Genomic DNA, 17,749 nt, shown 5'->3' with positions numbered 1-17,749 from the left:
GAACATAAGGGTTTCAGTTGCTCCACACCCTCGCTAACACTTAGCTGTCCTTTTGATCACAGCCACCCCAGTGGGTCTGAAGTGGTATCTCCCAGTGGTTTTGATTTGCATTTCCCTCATGACATCAAAAGCATCTTTTCATGTTTCTTGGCCATTTGTTTGTCCTCTTTGGAGAAACGACTACTGAAACCCTTTGCCCGCCTTTGTTATTTTGTTATTACGAGTTCTTCCTGCATTCTGGGTACGAGTGCTTATCAGATACATGGCTTAGAAACAGTTTCTTCTCTTTAGGGGTTGTCTTTTCACACTCTTGGCACAAAGTATCATGGCACAAAAGCTTTTAAACTCGATGTGGTCTAATTTATCTATTTTTTCTTCTGTTGCTTGTGCTTTTAGTATTGTACCTAAGAAGCCATTTCCTAACCCAAGATGACGAAGATTTACTCCTGAGCTTTCTCCCAAGAGTGTTCCATTCAGACCTCTGATCTCTCCAGGCTAACATCTGAGTCAACTGTTGTGTGTGGTATGAGTCAGGGGGGTAACAATGTTTTAGACAAAATGCTCATCACTGGAGGATGATGGTGAACCAGTCCATGGTTTTCAAAAGTGGCAGAGAAAGGGGAAAGAAACAAGCCTTTATCCTGTTTTTCCTCTACAACTGATACCACTAGTTAATAAGCAGATAGTTGCTATGAAGAAGTTTCTCTTTAAGGAAGAATTCCAACTCGTGAATGAAAAAATTAGACTATGATCATTTTGCATTCTCCATGAATTTATGGATCTAGGCCACTATGGTTATAAATAAAGGGCTGCTGACATCCCCAGAGGGAGAAATGAATGGATGGCAAATGCCTCCTAATGAAGAAGGCACCACCACCAGCCTTTGGTATGAGAAGATTGAACCTGAGGTGACCAAGTGGCCAGCTCCAACTGCCCGTTTACAGGGTGCGGCGGAGGGGAGACGAGGACGCTACATGACTCCACAGATACAATCAGCAAAGTCTGGGAAACTGGAAGACAAACGACCTGGTTTCGTTAACAGACTGCAAGGGGAAAAGTGAAGATAAAGGGGACGCTACAGATTAAAAGCCATGTAAAGAGGCATGTTAACTAAGCTCAAATGAGGGAACTGTATCTGAATCCTGATCCAAGTAAACCACCACCAATAAAATTATGATGTGGAATTATGATTGGAAATTTAACACTATTTTGAAATATTAACCAATTACTGTTAATTTTCTATGTATAAAAGTGGTACAGTACTGCAGTTACTTTTTAAAAGATACTTTACATCTTAGTGATCAATACTAAAATATTTATAGGAAAAACAAATTGACGATGGCAGAAATCAGGTCACATGTGTGGTTTGAATTTTTAAAAAAGCAGGTGCGCTGTGTTTAAAAGAAAACCAACACTCCATGCATCGAAGCTGCAACTAAACAAATACAAATACTGAGACCAGAGTCAACTGTTTCTCGATGTAAGTTAAGAATTGTGTTTGGTGGTGTAAGAAAAGGGACTCGACTTTCTCCTCTACCATGTGAACTCTGCTTTTGTGGTGGAAGGAAATCGGTTCTGAAGGCAGCTCCTCCAGAAATGAGGTGGTGGTACGGTCCTGTCGTGCTAGAATGGTGGCAAAGCAAAGGCACTGTGAGAGGGGCTTAGCACACCTAGAGGGGGCTTGATCCTGCTCTGAGAGAACGGACAGCAGCGTCCAGAGGAGCCATGCAGAGAAGGTGCGGCTGGAGTAACAATGATTTCGGCTCCGAAGCCTCCCCCTTCCATCTCCCCTCCAGCCACCCTCTCACCCCTCACCCCCGACCCACCCCTCTGTTTGGTTAGCGGAGCCTCCACACCTGGCTGCATACCAGCAAGGCCTGCATAGCTCCGGACACAGGTTCCCAGACACAAACCACAAATCTGAGCTTCCGGGACAAGCCGAGCTCCTCAGGCCTCTTGCAAAGAGGACAAAGGTCAGAGACACAGTACAGACAAGGGGCTTGGTCCACATGCTTCAGCTGTCCTCACCCGGACATGTCTGGGGGACCCTTGGGAAAGGTAAGAAGTCATAAGTCCTCTGTGCCAGAAAGTGCTTATTGATCCCACATGCCCTCAACGGCTACCCTGCTGTTTCCCATCCCTGCCCATGACAGACATGGGGTGACTCTACCCCAACAGGCAGCAGTGAGAGAGAGATGCAGGGCTCACCCCCTTCCAGGAGCAACCCGTAGGACAGAGGACTGTGAAGACAGACAACCTGCCTCCCGCTAGGAGGAAGGCAAGATGTACTCACTGCACAGCCAAGGAATCTGGGCTCCCACCCACACTTTCCTTCTGGAAGCTTTAAGATGCTTTTTTTTTTAAAAGCTAATGAAGAAATAAATTCTAAGATTCTTAAGTACTTCAAGCAGAAAATGAAAGTCACTAAAATGAATCATTCACATAATTATGTATGTTTTTCCCTTTTCCTCTAGAAAGAAAGAAAAAAAAAAGCCAACTCATCTATATATACAAGCAAGTCTCCCTAGTTTACAACGAAGACTTTTAGTCTCCTGCTTCCAGAAAGAAAGAAAAGCAAATTTATTTCACCAATGCATTTAAATTCTAATGTTTTTTTCAATGGCTACAGGGCAATAGGACCAGCCTGTACCAAATACCAGCTTCTGAAGGAAATCTCAATGATGGAAGAAAGGCCAGGGCAGGGCCCGAGATGGGCAGCTACCAAGGCTGACAGGGTGCCCCACAGCAGAAGTCAAAACGAGGTGACAAGTAGCCTGACAAGAACATTTGGGGACGCGACGGATCCTGCTTGGTTCACCTGTCGTGGACAATGCTATGGTTATGCGTCCATAAAAATATGATCACCAGCCAATAAAATGTTACTATGCAACAGGCATGCGTCTAACAGATCAAGGTTTGGGGGCATCTCCCAAGTGCCCGCAGGACGTGCCAGCTTTACGTATCTCCAGGCGGGAAGCTGCTCATCCTGACACCCCCAGTGAGAAGGAAGGAAAGGATTTCCACAAAAGGCAGCCACGTGGTGCCAGGACAAAAGCAGAAATAAGAGCATCTTCCTTGATGGCAGGTTTTGTTTTAGCCCCAGAGGGTGGTGCTTCAGGATTCTCGGAAGTCCCCACGTCCAAGATGCTGTTGTGGTGACTCAGTGAGTGTCTGCGCAGAGATTAAAGCACTAACTGATAGAATCTTCACAAGGAACCTATGTTTGAAAACACAGGGCTGGAATAATACCCGGAAAGGAAAGATAAGGCACCCCGCAGAAGGGAACCCACAGAAGCCCAGCCAGGTGCGCTGGGCACTTTCCAACAGCACAGATTTGCATCTCTGCCCACGTGTGGCTGGCACAGGGGGGGACCCAGGTGTCAGCACAGTGGCCGCCCAGTGTGCTGTGGATAATCGGCTGCAGTCCCAGCCCACGGCCGAGAAGGCCAGTGGCCGAGCTAGAGGGCTTTCTGAAGAGCCAAGCTCCTTCCCGCCACTGCGTAGGGCTCAGTTTCTAGCTGGAGTGAAGTGGGAGCTTCTGGCTGAATCTTTCTTCCACCAACACACCCTGCATTCACACCCAGCGTATCTGTTTCCCCAGCACTTGTCATGAAGGTCCTTCTCCCGTGGAAGAGACACGCGTGCAGCGCATGGAGGGCCCTGCGACAGCCTCTCGAGTCAGGGCGGCTGACAGTCACACTTGTCCCAAGACCCAAAGTTCATTTGCAAGGTCACTTATTAACTCATGATGGCCTTCCGCTTCCCTCTAACCTCACCATAAAGGGCTTTATCTTCTCTCTATCCCAACACTTGAAAACAGTTTTCAGAAGTAAAACTGCCATTCTTTCTACTCGCAGAGTTTATGATTTCCACCCATTAAACAACTGAAGGGCAGTGACAGCCCCTGCCGAGATGATCCCCGGCTAGCTACGACAAAGACACCCAGGGCACTCTTCCGGCCCAAGTGGACAGCCAGCAACCTCCCCTCAGGTGATGGAGCTGTCACAAGACATAATCCAAAGGTAGGGCATCACCCTAGGCGAACAGTGACGAGGAGGGTTTGCAATTATAAACGTGCACTTGACCAGCAGGTTAAAATCAGCCCCCGGTGTTCTGTGATTTTGTGGAATCTTGCTATCATGAGTGTGCCTGCGTCACCACTACCAGCTGCACCCAGGAGATGGGAAGACAGACAGACGGCGGGCACCAGGATACAGGGACAATGTGTTCCCTCCCCTGGTTACAACCTGCAGTCAACAAGGAGAGCGGGGAGCTGACCCACGGAGCCCACGCCTTTGCATAGACCGGGTACAAATGTGGCACCCCAGCATCTCCCAGGAAGAAGACTAGGGAGGGTGAGCCATGGGGCACGGGCTGGCGCTCACAAGGACCTGTGACAACATGCAGAAAGCGCCTGGTGACTCAAGGCCAGGCGACCCAACCACAGGCGGCCTAGGAAGCCCCGCCTTCCACCCACCCGACCAGGCACCCAATACCCAGGCCCTCACAGCGAGAGCCGCCTGGTGAGGCCAGGCCTTCCCCAGCAAAGGTTCGAGCATCTACTTTACAGTAATAACAGAGGTATTACAAACATGTCATGAACCACGACTACAAGGCGATTCACCATATGCTAAGAGGTTTCCATCCAAGCACGAAGCGGGGTCTATGGAAATAAAGCACTCACACACCTTGTTTACTCTCTGGGGATAACACTTTTGCTGTTCCAAAATCTGTGATCTGGATGTGCATATCTTCATTTAACAAAATGTTTTCTGGTTTCAGGTCCCTGTGAAAGCAGATTTTTTATATTTGAGAGAAAATATTTAGAACAGTAGTAACATTATTACTCTAAATTTTGCTAAAAACAAAATGAACTGGTCAATACTTATAATCTTTACAGACTAACAACCAAGAATGCAAGTCTTATACTGAACAAATATCAACTGCATACAATGGAGACATTCAAATTACATCACTTCAAAGCTGCACCTATTATTTTTAATACTTTTTACTGAAATACCAACTGTCATTTTCAATCCATAAAATAAAGAGCTTTTAGACCAATCGTGGGAATCATTTCACAATATATGTAAATCGAACTATAATGCTGTACCCCTTAAACTTATAGTGATGTATGTCAATTATTTCTCACTAAAACTGGAAAAAATGTTAAAATGGTAAATTTTACATTTTACCACAACTTTGAAAAATCAATAAAAAAGAGCTTATTTGAATACTTTCCATTTGACTTTTATCAGAAAGTCATGGAAAACGAGACCAGAAGTACACACAAAAGCTCCAAGTGACAAAATAAAAGCAGCTGTTAAGATGGGTAGGAAAACTGTTAGCCAGGCAAAAAAGACATCGGAGCCGTTTTATGTTATAGGTGAAGGTCCACGAGGCTCTCAGGATCAGGGTGACGTGAACGCTTTCTTCTCAGTTCTCCCATCAGACATCCCACCCTCCGTTAACTCCCCAGAGCTGCCCGGGCCTGTGGGCAGAGCCGAGCCCCGCGCGGTACCTGTGGATGATGCCCCGGCCATGCAGGTACTCTAGAGCAGACACCATCTCGGCCGTGTAAAATCGGGTGCACGTCTCATCGAATGAACCGATTTTGCGAATGTATTTAAGCAGTTCTCCATTTTTGGCATAACTAAGGCCAAAATCTAAATATTGCATAGTTAAGGAAGAATGCAAAAAGTCATTTTTTTAAACTAACCTGAATAACCTAATAGGAATTTTTTAAGTTCATGAAAACTGAAGGTACCTGTGGCCCGAGACTGCTGCCCCTCTTCAAGTCAGACCTGTGACCAATGGGAATCCCAGGCCCCAGGTCCAGGGCAAGGCCCTGGGTGGCTTTCTCGCCAAGAACACAGCAACAGAAACCTCTCAGCCCAACTGCCCCTCTGGACCTCACTGGTCCCAGAAGGCACCTGTGGCCCCAGTGAAGGGAAGTGCTAGAGATGGTGGTCAAATGCCTCTTCGGAGGCTTCAGCCAAGGTGTGTGTGCGTGTGTGTGTGTGCATACAGGGGGTGTGGAGTAGGGAGCACCCCGCCATAATCCAGTCTCCACACCAGCACAACACGCACACATTTACTGAGCACCAGCTGCGTTCTACATGCTGTGCTAAGAGTTAATTCATTTAAAGGTTTCTCAGAGGAATGCTCCTTTCCAAGTGCAAAGTGACAAGTTTTGTAAGAGAAATGCCATTTTATTCACTTCTTGGTTCACTCTATTTATTGGGCACCCACTGGGTAGAGACTCGCGGAACATGGTCGTCTTTCCCTTGGAAACCACAGCAGAGATTTGTTTTCTTTCTAGTCTCCCTTTTCCAAATAGGACTGAAGGTTACAAAAGTAAGTGGATCCCACATAACTGCTTCCTCCTAGAAGTACCAAACATCTGCGCCTGTTAATGCAAATCTACAGGTCACTTGCTGTTCCCTGGCAGCCAGAGACGTGGGGACCCACGTCTTCACCTGCCCTGAGCAGCGTCTCTGAGGGTGGGAAGGTATGGTCCGTGCTCAGGGTGTTTCGTCCAGCTTCTGTTTGCCAAGGCACTGCCATCTGCCACCACGGAAGGAATCTGAAGCTGCAGTACCGTGAGGACAAGCTCGGGAGGAAGGGACCAGCCACCAGGGCTGCCCAAACCTGCCCTGGGTCCAGCCCCACCTATGGCCACCCAAGCCCTTCCAACTAGGATATGTGACAGGAGCCTGAAGCAAAACGCAAACCTGACTCCTAGGGAATGCAAAGGGTCTGGGCCAGCCCTCTTCCCACCTTGCCCGGCTCTGTCCCCTCCCTAGGGAAGGCTGCAGACTCTGGCCCGCCTGACCCCAAGCAGGTGCTCAGTGCTGCCTGGGCAAGTGGCCCCCCCGGACTAGCCAAGGAGCCTCACCAGTTAGGAACGCCTTCTCCCAGGAGCCTGCAGCCCAGAGACTCAGCGCAGCGCCTCTTCCTGTTTCACAGGTTCTGCCCTTTATCTGACCGTTCCCTGAGTTCCTATTTCCTGTGTGAGGGACACTTCTAGTTCTCTACTCGGCTGTGGAGCTAAGATGATTGACAGGTTTTGAACACAACAGATGCAGAGGTTAAGGATCACAGCTCCAGGCCTGTGTTCCCTCCAACCACACACATTCCTCATCCTCCAGAAGCACTTTTTCAGGCCTCCTTGGTCCATTTCCCATCAAACATTTCTACTTCCCTCAGCACAGCCAACGCCCCAGGACTCCGAGGCGGCAGTTCTAGTGGATGGCATGGGCACATTCCCAGGAGGATGAGCACGGATTAGGCCTATGGCAGAACCTGGTGAACCCAAAGCCTGCACTTTGCAGAGGAACCTGGCCCAGAGAGGTTAAGCAACTCACTCAAGGTCACAAAGCCAAGGGGAGACAGGATTGGAGCCCAGCCTCCTGAGGCCTAGTGCACTGCTCCTGTCCCCAAGCTGCAAGAGGGGACACACAAGGATGAGTAGGTGGTGGGTAGAAGAAGAATGCAGGCTAGCCAAGCAACAGACTCTGAAACCACTCAGCCCTCATCCCTGCAGAAGGGAAAGACACTCCTGCTGCCCCCGCTGGTTCCAGTGCTCAGCCCAGCGCTGCAGCCTGGGAGGGAGGGTGGACTTGCGCTCAGGGGTCTCTTGGAGCTCGGCTCCGTCTCCTGGGAGCCGGGCCTCAGTCTTGTCAAGCTGAACCTCCAGAGGGCAGAGAAGCTGCCAGTGCCCAGGGCCCCGCATGGACCCACCGCCAGTTTCCAAGCTGCCACGGGGTGTCCCCGGGCTCTGCCTCACCTGTTCTGAGGGGGTTTTACACCTGCCGTTGCTCCAGTCTCTCCCCAACATGTAAGTTATGGCTAAAGTGAGGGTGGTATGATACAGGGTTGTTCTTTAGGCAGAGAGTTTCCTTTCCTTTCTCTCTCAATACAATGTATACTACTAAGCATTTCGAGCGGGGCACAAGTCCCCAGGTTCACTCCTGTCGGAGGTAAAAAGCAAGCCCTCACAGCCTTCACAGGCATTGGAATTTGTTGTAAAATGGAAGAGCAACAGTTACTATTGGGCAAAAGCCTGTAGTCCCCTCGCCTGCAGTGCTCTGGCCAACCCCGTCTGAAATCAGCTTCCTCATCTGGACTGAGCCACCTGGTCTCACCACACGGAACCTCAGGGGAAGCAGCCATGTGCGTGCAGTCTGCCAGAGCGCCCCAACCAACACGACGCCCTGTCCCACGGGCCCTGCAGGAAGTCCAGGCCTCCGGACTATCTGGCAGCCAGAGACCCCACAGACTTGAGGAGGAGCAGTCAGGTGGGTCCCGAGGAGCATGGGGGGGGGTCAAGGTGGCCTCTGAGGAGAGACACAGAACAGACGTGAAGAGGCCCCTTCAATGTCCTCAGGAGGCCACTGATGGCTGCTGCATGAGCATGACAGCAGAAGGTGGGGACACGGGGATGCTGGGGCCAGGGGGAGAGGTAAACATACTATAACACCTAAAACACACCAACAAGGCGTCCCCCTCCCACCCCACATGCCCTTGGCTACCAGGCCACTTTACTCTCCCCTGTATAGTGAATCCACTGGGAAGAACCTGCCCCGGGCGCTGTCTGCACTTCCTCGCCCCGCTGTCTTGAACCCTCTTCCCACCTCCAAACTGCCACGGGGGCCAATCCACAGATCAGGCCCTGGCCCGCGTACCTGACCACTCGGCAGCATCCTCCATCAGAAACCATCTGGCTCCTTGGCCCCCCGTGTCTGTCTTCTCAACTCACTGGCCACAACCCCCCTCTATCCTCAGCTGCCTTGAAGGATCCCTTCTAAGCATCAGTCTGCATGTGGGGATGAGCCAGGCTCAGGCCTCCAACCTCGGCCCCTGCGGAGCGCCTGCCAGTGGCTGGCCAGGCCACGGACACCTCCCTGGCTCCTTCCTGAGCTCTGCTAGCAGCAAGCACTGTGGATGCAGCAAATGCCAGCCCGACAGCCACTCCCAGCCTGGCCTCCCCGGTTTCTTCGGCGCAGTTACAGCACCGCTGTGCACCCGGGCTCTCAGCTCCACACCTGGCAGCCACGCGACTCCTCTCCCTCGCGCATTCACTTACCGCAGCAGCAGAGCAAACAGCTGCGCTGATGGAGTCCCTCCCAGGCTCCCCACCACACGTAGGAGAAAATCCCAAATTCTTGCCCGGCCTCAGAGGGTCGAGGAGCTGCCCCCACCCAGCCTTTTCGCTCCACCCACCCATCTGCACACCTGTTTTCAATGGGTCCTGGTCTCTGCCCGATGTCACCAATTCAGGCCACCAAGTTAAAAGAGTGGCACGTTCCAATACTCCCTTACCTGGCCTTGCTACTCGTGGCCCCTCAGAGTCCATTACGCAGGTACCAATCACCTGTGCTCCCTGTCTCCTTTACGGAAATGTAAGCTCCACACGGGAGAGCCAGTCACCTTATCCACCAGCACATTCCCATCGCCTGGCAATCAGCAAGGACTTCTCAGAAAACAAAAGAGCAAATTCAGCTGACAAAGCCAGAAAGTGGTGTTTAGGGGCAATAGGACTGAGCAGAGTTTTAACCCTGAAGAACCTGTGTGTACGGAGGAGAGAGGGAGGGAAGGGGAAAGCTTGAACTAGTGCGGATGGGGACGGGGGAGCCGAACCCTCAAGATACGGGACCAGCTTTGCTTACGGCGGGGTGAGGGGAGGGGGCTCTGGAAACCGTGTGGACAGGAGGAAAAGGACAGACGCAAAGACTGAGGCTTAAGCCTGAACGAGCTGGGAACCAACTCCATCTGACAGTCCAACCACTGTCGCTCGAGCGGAAGCCAAGAGCAGCGAGGCCAGTCACTGGGCAAACAGTGGCTGAGGAAGTCCTGGTTCAGAAGAACAACTGCAGGCAGGCAAGCGCTGAGGAGTGAGGAGGAAGTGGGCCTGGCTGCACCATGGCAGGCCCGCAGATGAGCTGCGCGGCCCCCTGACTGCCACAGAGCCCTGCCTCCCTGAACCCTAAGCAAACATAAGGGGAAAGAGTTCTGCAGGACTTAGAGGAGAAGTCAGGGAGCATGAGATGCCCTGAAATAAAGCAAGGAATCAGTGGGTGTGACATCTCTGCTGGAGAAGCACAGCCCCGGAGAGCCAGAGGCCCTGCGTGATCAGAGACACCCATGGGCAGAGAGAGCAGACTCCAGAATGGTGCCACAGGGGACGGGGACGGGGAGGAGGGAGGCTGCAGGGCCCCAGGGAGGGGCTGTCTCTGGGAGGACAGCATCCCGGGTCAGGCAGAAAGGGCGCGAGCTCCTGTGGGTCACTCCTCACCTGTGGGACTTCTCCCCTGGGGGCTGAGCCGGGGAAAGATGTCCCTTCCAACCCAACACCCACACGCCTAGGCCAAAGAGGGCAGAGAGGTGCCCACCTCAGGAGCCCAGGTGCTCGAGATCATCCTTCCTCTAACTTTAAGCACAGGACTTGACACCTGATAGATACTCCACGCACGATGCTTAGAGGAATGAGGGAAGCCTCTGAATAAAGCCTCTGAATAAAGCAACCACGGGGTTACAATAACAATCCTTTAGATACAATGCTGACAAATAAGAAACCCCTCCAAAATCTCTGTGATGATCTCCCTCGAAGTCACCCCAGGGGTCCCACACCGTAAATTCCTCTGTGTTTAAAACATGCTGCCCCTTTCCTGTCCAGGAAAGGGGCTCCTTGTGAAAACAAACAATGGTGTCACAATTCCAAAATGATTAGAGGTCACTGTGTGATTTCAGAACGCTTTGACTGTTCAAAGGATACACAGCTTTTCATCATCCTGAAACGTGAAGTAAAGTTTAACAAAGAAGGGGTGATCCAGGCGTGACATCACATCTCTCTCTCTGGTTACATACGGGACCTTGTGCTCTTTGATAATGTGACGTTTCTCTAGAATTTTAACTTAAGGTAAGAGAGAAGTGAGTTACCACAATTGGAAACAGTGAGAAAATACGAAGGACACAACTCATAAAAGTAACTGGTACACATGAAAGGTTTTCACGAAACGCAACCACCAGCTTCATGGTCTCTAAGACAGACCACCGGCGTCCATCCCGTGAGATCGGCGCAGAAACCCCCAGGCTCCGGGCAGCCGGGCGGACGGCACGTGCCCAGAGCTGTACTGTCCCTGCATCCCAGACACAGCTCGCTGAGTTAGTACTTACTAGCATATTCCCTTGAGGTTGCCAGTTCTCGGGCCAGGACAACCTGGTTTGGGAAGAAAAGGGGAAAGAGAAGAGAAAAAACACCCAATGTAACCAGGGCACTGAGTCTCACAAGTCACCCAGGCTACCCCGCCCCCACTGTGAAATTACATTGAAATATTTCTGGCCCTGTGCTACCTAATACAGCTGAATGTCAATGACTAAGTTAACGTATTCTAACGGTTCACAGCAAACACATATATCTCTCGACTATTTCCAAGAAGTTCTTCAGCTGCCAACAGTCCCCACTGTGCAGTGAAATAGACACGCGGCACGTGCAGACCAGCGTTACCCTCACAAACCGTAGGAAGAAGCAGCAAATAAAACCTTCCCAAGTGGGGACTGGGAATTGCTTCAAAAAATAACTTTATGTGTTCATTGCAAAGAGCCACCCAGAATTTGGGCTTTTCCAAATAATTGTTCCCATGCATTTCACTTGATACTGTCAGGCAGCTTAAATACCACCCCTGCTCAAGGGCCTGGGAGATGAAATGACACGTGGCCTGCTTAAGGACAGTGCCTGCTGGGAGGCCTGCGCCCTCACAGGACACAGGCACACTCCTGGCCCTGTCCTCTCTGTGGCTCACCTGAGTCTGGTGCTCAAACTTCACTTGCGAGGCAGAGCATCTGGGGGGCCTCACAGAACATGGGAAAGGCTTTTCTACACAAGCAAACCCTGGGCGCAACCTAAGCACCAACTTCCAAATGCCTGATGAGCCCACCCTGGGCAGCCCCCACCACCGCCAGCTGGTACCAAACGCCTCTCCTAAGACATCTGCAGGGGGATGGCCCAAGGACCAGAGAACAGATGAAAACCTGCCCGACTCCTGGGGAAACCCCAGAGCACCGCAGGCTGTGTTCATCCTGCCCGAGTATGAGTTAATCCTGCCACAGAATTCTTTTCCAGACTTACCAGAAGCGATCCTGGAAAAGCACTGTATGAAACGCCCTGCAGTCATCAAGAATGAGGCTGGACTGTATGAACTCAAGTGGAAAGTGAGATCGCAAAGATCTTTCCAGAGGAATGGACCTGTGTGGACTGTGGAAGGTGCTAGGGAGGGAGGAGGAGGGAGGGAGGGAGGGACTTCCCTTCTCTAGGTTAGGTGTTTATGCAATGTTACATTTCTTCACAGGAGCACACACTAACTAAGTAAGCAGAAAGAATACTTAATATTTAACGGAATCCTTTCTGAAGAAGATGGTTATGTCATCTTTCTGTTGTGTGAATTCAGCATTTCATGTGCAGGTTTCCTTATGGGCGCAGGGCAGGGAGGGCCCCTCTTCCACCAAAAAAGGCATGATGCACCCCTCCACGCCACCCAGGCTGATGGCAGGGCTCATCTGGATATCACGATCATCCTCAGGGAGCCGGGTGGCAGCAGACCCGCCTCCCTAAGCTCCAGCACCAGGCTCTGCCCAGTGAAGACCAGCCCAGCCTGGGCACTGCTGCTTGTCCTAATTGTAAGTAGTCTCTATTTTAGGTGTGGTGAGAAAGACCCGAGGGAAGCACATATAACTTAAGACCCGGGACTGCGGGATTCCATGAAGCACCAGAAAGAATCCTCCAATTCACGGTACTTCCCAGCACAGGGACGCTGGGAAGAGTCAAGGCTGGGGCTTCTCACCATCAGAAGCATGTCACCCAGATGGACAGTGCCTACTGATACCCACTGTGCAAAGCCAGGGACATGGGGGAAGTTCACAAACAAGCCCTCATTTTCCAGTCAAGATAAATGTCCAGTGAAGTGAAGCTGAGAAAGGAGAGCAATCTTCCTCTTTTACTGGACCGTGGTAGGTAACGCAGAACACCAAGGTTCTCTACAAAACAGTTTTTTTCCTATAAAGATCTGTGAGTATCAGAAGGACTGGGGACTAGCCTCATAATTGAAGGTTTTTATCCCCAGGGCACAATTCTTTAATAATTTAAACAAAAACTGCCAATTAAAAAAAATCTAAATGAAAAGTGTAAGGGGAACAAACGTTAACATTCATTAAAACAATGTTGGGAACATGGCTGAGCTATATTTCATGTCCTTCTTTGCGCTTTGAAATATTTCATAAATGTCAAAAGAGGAAAGGAGAACGAATTTCACATAAGGCGTCTTCACGAGAGCCAGGCGAGGACGACTTGTCAGGAGGAAGGCGGCAGGTCTTAGGGGGCCTGCAGCGCCCCCCTGGCGTGTCCACAGCGTGCTGGGCGCGGCTGGTCCCGGCTTGGAGACCACGGTGGCAAAGAGCAGTCTTTTTATTAAGGCACGCCAGCTGGGGAGCAGGCCCCGGGCCCCGGCAGAGCACGTGGGGCTGCCACCTCAACAAAGGGGCTTCTGTGAACCTTCGTGTCTTTGCTTTAAGAGGAAAAATACTACAGAACTGATACAACTCGCTCTGGTAGCAAAAAGAGTTACCCCGAGTGTGACTTGAAGCGCTGTGACAACATTTGTTTATGAAACTGAGGCTGCAAGAACCTGGAGCCCAGCGGGTCTTAGGCTATAACAGTGCAGCAAGGGTCAAGGGTGTACTGTTATACGTAGATACATATATTTAATTAATAACATGTGGACAGCTAGTTTTGAATTAAAAAAAAGGAAAAAATAAAAATAACAGGGAAATAATAAAGATTGTCAAATGTCTTCCCAAACCTCTGAAGAGTTTCTAACTTGCAATCTAAGGAACAGAAAAGCTGCCAGGGCCTTGCCCTGGGGCCCAAGGCCATGGATGTAACGTGCTGATACCTGATTAGATTAAAACGAACTGCATTTTTCCAAAAGTAAAAACTAAGATCAAGAGATGCTTTTTAAAGCTTTCATGTACAAAATCATAGCTGACATATTTTGGCCACTTGATCTGCTTGGTGGTAGCAGCCCCCAGTCACCTTCACCACAGGACAGACCCCCAGCCTGAGACCCTCCTCTGGGGAAGAACAGCGCCCGGGCAGCCGGGTCTCCCAGCGCCGAGCCTGGAAGTTCAGCCTATCCAAGGAAAACCCACTCCTTCAACAGCAGCAGCAGCAGGTACTCACTGTTGAGAAAGAGCCTTCACCGAGAATCTTCCCAAATTTGAAGTCTTCAGGCCGTTTCTTCCGAGGCTGTGGCGGTGGCTGTGTGGTGTGCTGCAGCGAGGTGGCACTGGGCCGGGGCTCCGTCGCGGTGCTGTCCATGGTGGGGCCCTGCCTGCTACCACCGCTGGGGACGCCAGGGGCCGCGCTGGACTCAGTCTGGGGCCTCACCATTGATGGGGATGGGCAGGAACATAACACCACACTGGACTGAATAGGAACGGCGTCATACTGGTGGGCAAGAGGAGAAAGGTAAGACTCAAGCTGCGCCCGTTTCCTGTGAAACACATGAAGTGAAGTGCTGACATGTGGACATGCACATGCCAAGTACAGGGCAGGCCATGTGACATTCTGCCGCACGGTTCAGGCTGCTGCCCGCTCTCCCAAATCCCTTCTCAGCTGGGCCTGCCCACAGACCCCACGGCCCAGCACTTACCTGCTGTCCTCCCCCTCTCTCAGCACTGCGTGAGTCTCAAAGCCCCTGCCACCCAACGGTCTTTCCGTCATTGCCCAGACGACCCTCAGTGGAAGCCGGTCCGAACCCCGTGACCATGGGGTCTCTCGTTCCAGAAGCCCTCGCCCTGCTCACCCACCCAGGGCTCATACAAGACAGGACATGCAGGAAGGCACTCAATTAGGGCTTGAACAAACAGACTGGCTTGAGACTACATCCCACAGCTAAACAGAATTGTAACCCGGCAGCCCGGGAACACAGAAGTATAACTTAATGGAAAGAAGAGTCCAAGAATTGCCAACTGCACGTAAAAATTTCAGTTTATAAAAAAAAATAAGCTTCTCAAAAATAACTGTAGTGGAATTGGTTAACAATTTGGAAAATAACTGATTTAGAATCAACCTGAGCCCTACATACCAAATTAAAGAATTGTTTTTAAACTATTTAAACAAATTCAAAATTTTAATTTAAAAAATTATTCAATGCCATCCCTATTAAAATCCCAACAGGCTTCTTTGCAGAAATTGACAAGCTGGGGGTGGCCGTTTAGCTCAGTTGGTTAGAGCGCGGTGCTGATAACAACACCAAGATTGCTGGTTCGATCCCCACATGGGCCACTGTGAGCGGCACCCTCCTTAAAAAAAAAAAAAAAGCGAGAAAGACATTAATTCACAAGCTGATCCTAAAATTCATATGGAAAGTCAAGGGAACCAGAATAGCCAAAACAATCTCAGATAAAGAACAAAGTTGGAGGACTCAACATTTCCAGATTTAAAACCTGACAAAAAATCCCTTAGTAATCAAGACAGTTTGGTACCAGCAGAAGGACAGACACAGAGATGACTAGAACAGAGTCCTGAAATAAACCCACACATCAACCAACTATGGCCCAACTGATTCTTGACAACGTTGCCAAAAACCTTCAATGGGAAAGAATAGTCTTTTAGACACACAGTGCCGGGATAACTGAATAACCACGCGCAAAGGAAGGAAGTTGGATGCTTTTCCCATGTCAGATACAAACTTTAACGCAAATGGATCAAAGATCTACATCTAATATCTAAAACTATAAAACTCTTGGAGGAAAATAAGGGAGTAAATCTTCATAACCTTGGCAATGGTTACTTAGATATGAAACCAAAAGCACAAGCAACAACAATTAAAACAACAGATCAAAGGGATTTCATCAAAATTAAAAACTTCTGTGCTTCAAAGGCACCATCAAGAAAGTGAAAAGACAACCCAGAGAGACGGAGAAAATATGTGCAAATCATATCTGCTAAAGGACTTGTAGCCAGACTATATAAGGAACTCTTACAACTCAATCCACACACACACACACACACACACACACACACACACACACACGATTAAAAAACAGGCAATGGATCCAAATAAACATTCCTCCAACAGAAATACAAATGGCCAATAAGCACACGAGAATACGCTCAGCATCCGCGGCCATTAGGAAATGCACATCAAAGCCACCGTGAGATTCTACTTCATCCCACTAGGGTGGCTGGAATCCAAAAGACAGACAATAACAAATGCTGGTGAGGATGTGGAGAAACTGGAACCCTCCGACACTGCTGCTGGGAAGGTAAAACGGTGCAGGTACTTTGGCAAACGGTCCGACAAGTTCCTCAAAAGGAAACAGGTACCACGTAACCCAGCAATTCCATTCCCAGGTGGAATACCCAAGAGGAATTATTCTTTGTACAAGAATGTTCACAGTGGCATTATTCATAGCAGCCAAAACGTAGCTAGAACCCATGTCCATGAACAGATAAATGGGTAAATAAAATGCAGTGTAGCCATACAATTGAGTATCATTCAGCCACAAAAGGAAGGAAGTAGTGGTACCTCCTGTAACACAGATGAACATGGAACACATGCTGCTACTAAGTGAAAACGTCCAGGCACAAAAGGCCACGTACTGTACGATCCCATTCACATGGAAGGTCCAGAACAGGCAAATCTATAGACAGAAAGTACATCCGCGGCTGCCAGGGGCCGGGGAGGGAGAGCGGGAGTCACTGCTTATGGGGCTGGGGTTTCTTTTTGGAATGAGGAGGATATTTTGCAATTGGATGGTGGTGATGTTTGTACAACCCTGTGAATATACTAAAAACCACTAAATTATACAGTTTATGGTACATGAATTACTGCAGTAATTTATATATAAGAACTCATTCAAATCTATAAATCCCCAAGACTTTTAATGAAGAAATGGACAAGGGATCGGCACCAAACTACTTCAGGCCACCAAGAGATGAAAACGTGCAGAACTCAAGAAGTTAAAGCAACCAGAGACGGCACGGGCCACCTTCAACCGTGGGGGGATGAACGGATAAGAACGATGACTATATGTTTCAATACAGAGACACCCGATGCTAGCAAGACGAGGATAAAGCAAGTGCACTCCTACAACCGCAGCTGGCACCACAAACCTGTGTTGCTGCTAAAATGTTTCTGGAAAGCAATTCAGTAATTAGTCAACAAAGCGACAACAAAACAGTTGTCAATGAGACACACGGAAATATTGAAGAAAAGTGGGCATAAATACAGTTAAAATTTAAGGAGGGCATTAAGAAAGGATTAGATAGTGCCAAAGTCAAATCGGAAATACAAAGAAGTTGTACCCACAACCATAAACAAACAATTTTCTAACTCCCACCCTGAAGGGTTCTCGCCGTGCCATCAGCAGACGACTGAAGAACAACACGAAATGAGCTCAGAGCGCCCAGACCGTTTCTAACAGCCCTCCCCGTTAAAGGACCCAGGAGAGCACTTGACTCCACGTCTTGGAACAGAAGACAATCAAAACAGTCCAGGAATCCCATGCGGGGTCTGAAAAGGAGGTGCCTTCATAAGTTGTGACAGCAGGAAAGGGCAGGGAAGCTGACCTGAAGGGGCTGCCACTGGCCACGTTGTGCTGTAAACACTAAAAAGAGATCAGTAAGGACAGCTAATCAGAATAAACTGAAACTGGGAAAACTCAGCAGTCTGTGACAATACATACA

General features: G+C 49.6%; 1 protein-coding gene across 1 annotated transcript in view; it reads right to left on the bottom strand.

Moving 5' to 3' along the window:
• PDPK1 (3-phosphoinositide dependent protein kinase 1) overlaps positions 1-17,749 on the bottom strand; it is a 71,989-nt gene that overhangs the window by 31,881 nt on the left and 22,359 nt on the right. Inside the window, exons 2-6 of the mRNA XM_019719724.3 lie at positions 14,237-14,503; positions 11,179-11,221; positions 10,778-10,915; positions 5,522-5,666; positions 4,689-4,786 (exon numbers count right to left, since the gene is read on the bottom strand). Of these exons, the coding sequence (XP_019575283.1) occupies positions 4,689-4,786; positions 5,522-5,666; positions 10,778-10,915; positions 11,179-11,221; positions 14,237-14,503 (691 nt within the window). The remainder of the gene's footprint in view (positions 1-4,688; positions 4,787-5,521; positions 5,667-10,777; positions 10,916-11,178; positions 11,222-14,236; positions 14,504-17,749) is intronic.

The sequence above is a fragment of the Rhinolophus sinicus genome, chromosome 10, assembly GCF_057876585.1.
Source record: "Rhinolophus sinicus isolate RSI-liver-muscle chromosome 10, RSI-T2T, whole genome shotgun sequence".
NCBI classification, from domain to species: domain Eukaryota; kingdom Metazoa; phylum Chordata; class Mammalia; order Chiroptera; family Rhinolophidae; genus Rhinolophus; species Rhinolophus sinicus.
The sequence above is the reverse complement of the archived record's forward strand: the minus strand, read 5'-3'. Positions and strand labels throughout refer to the sequence as shown.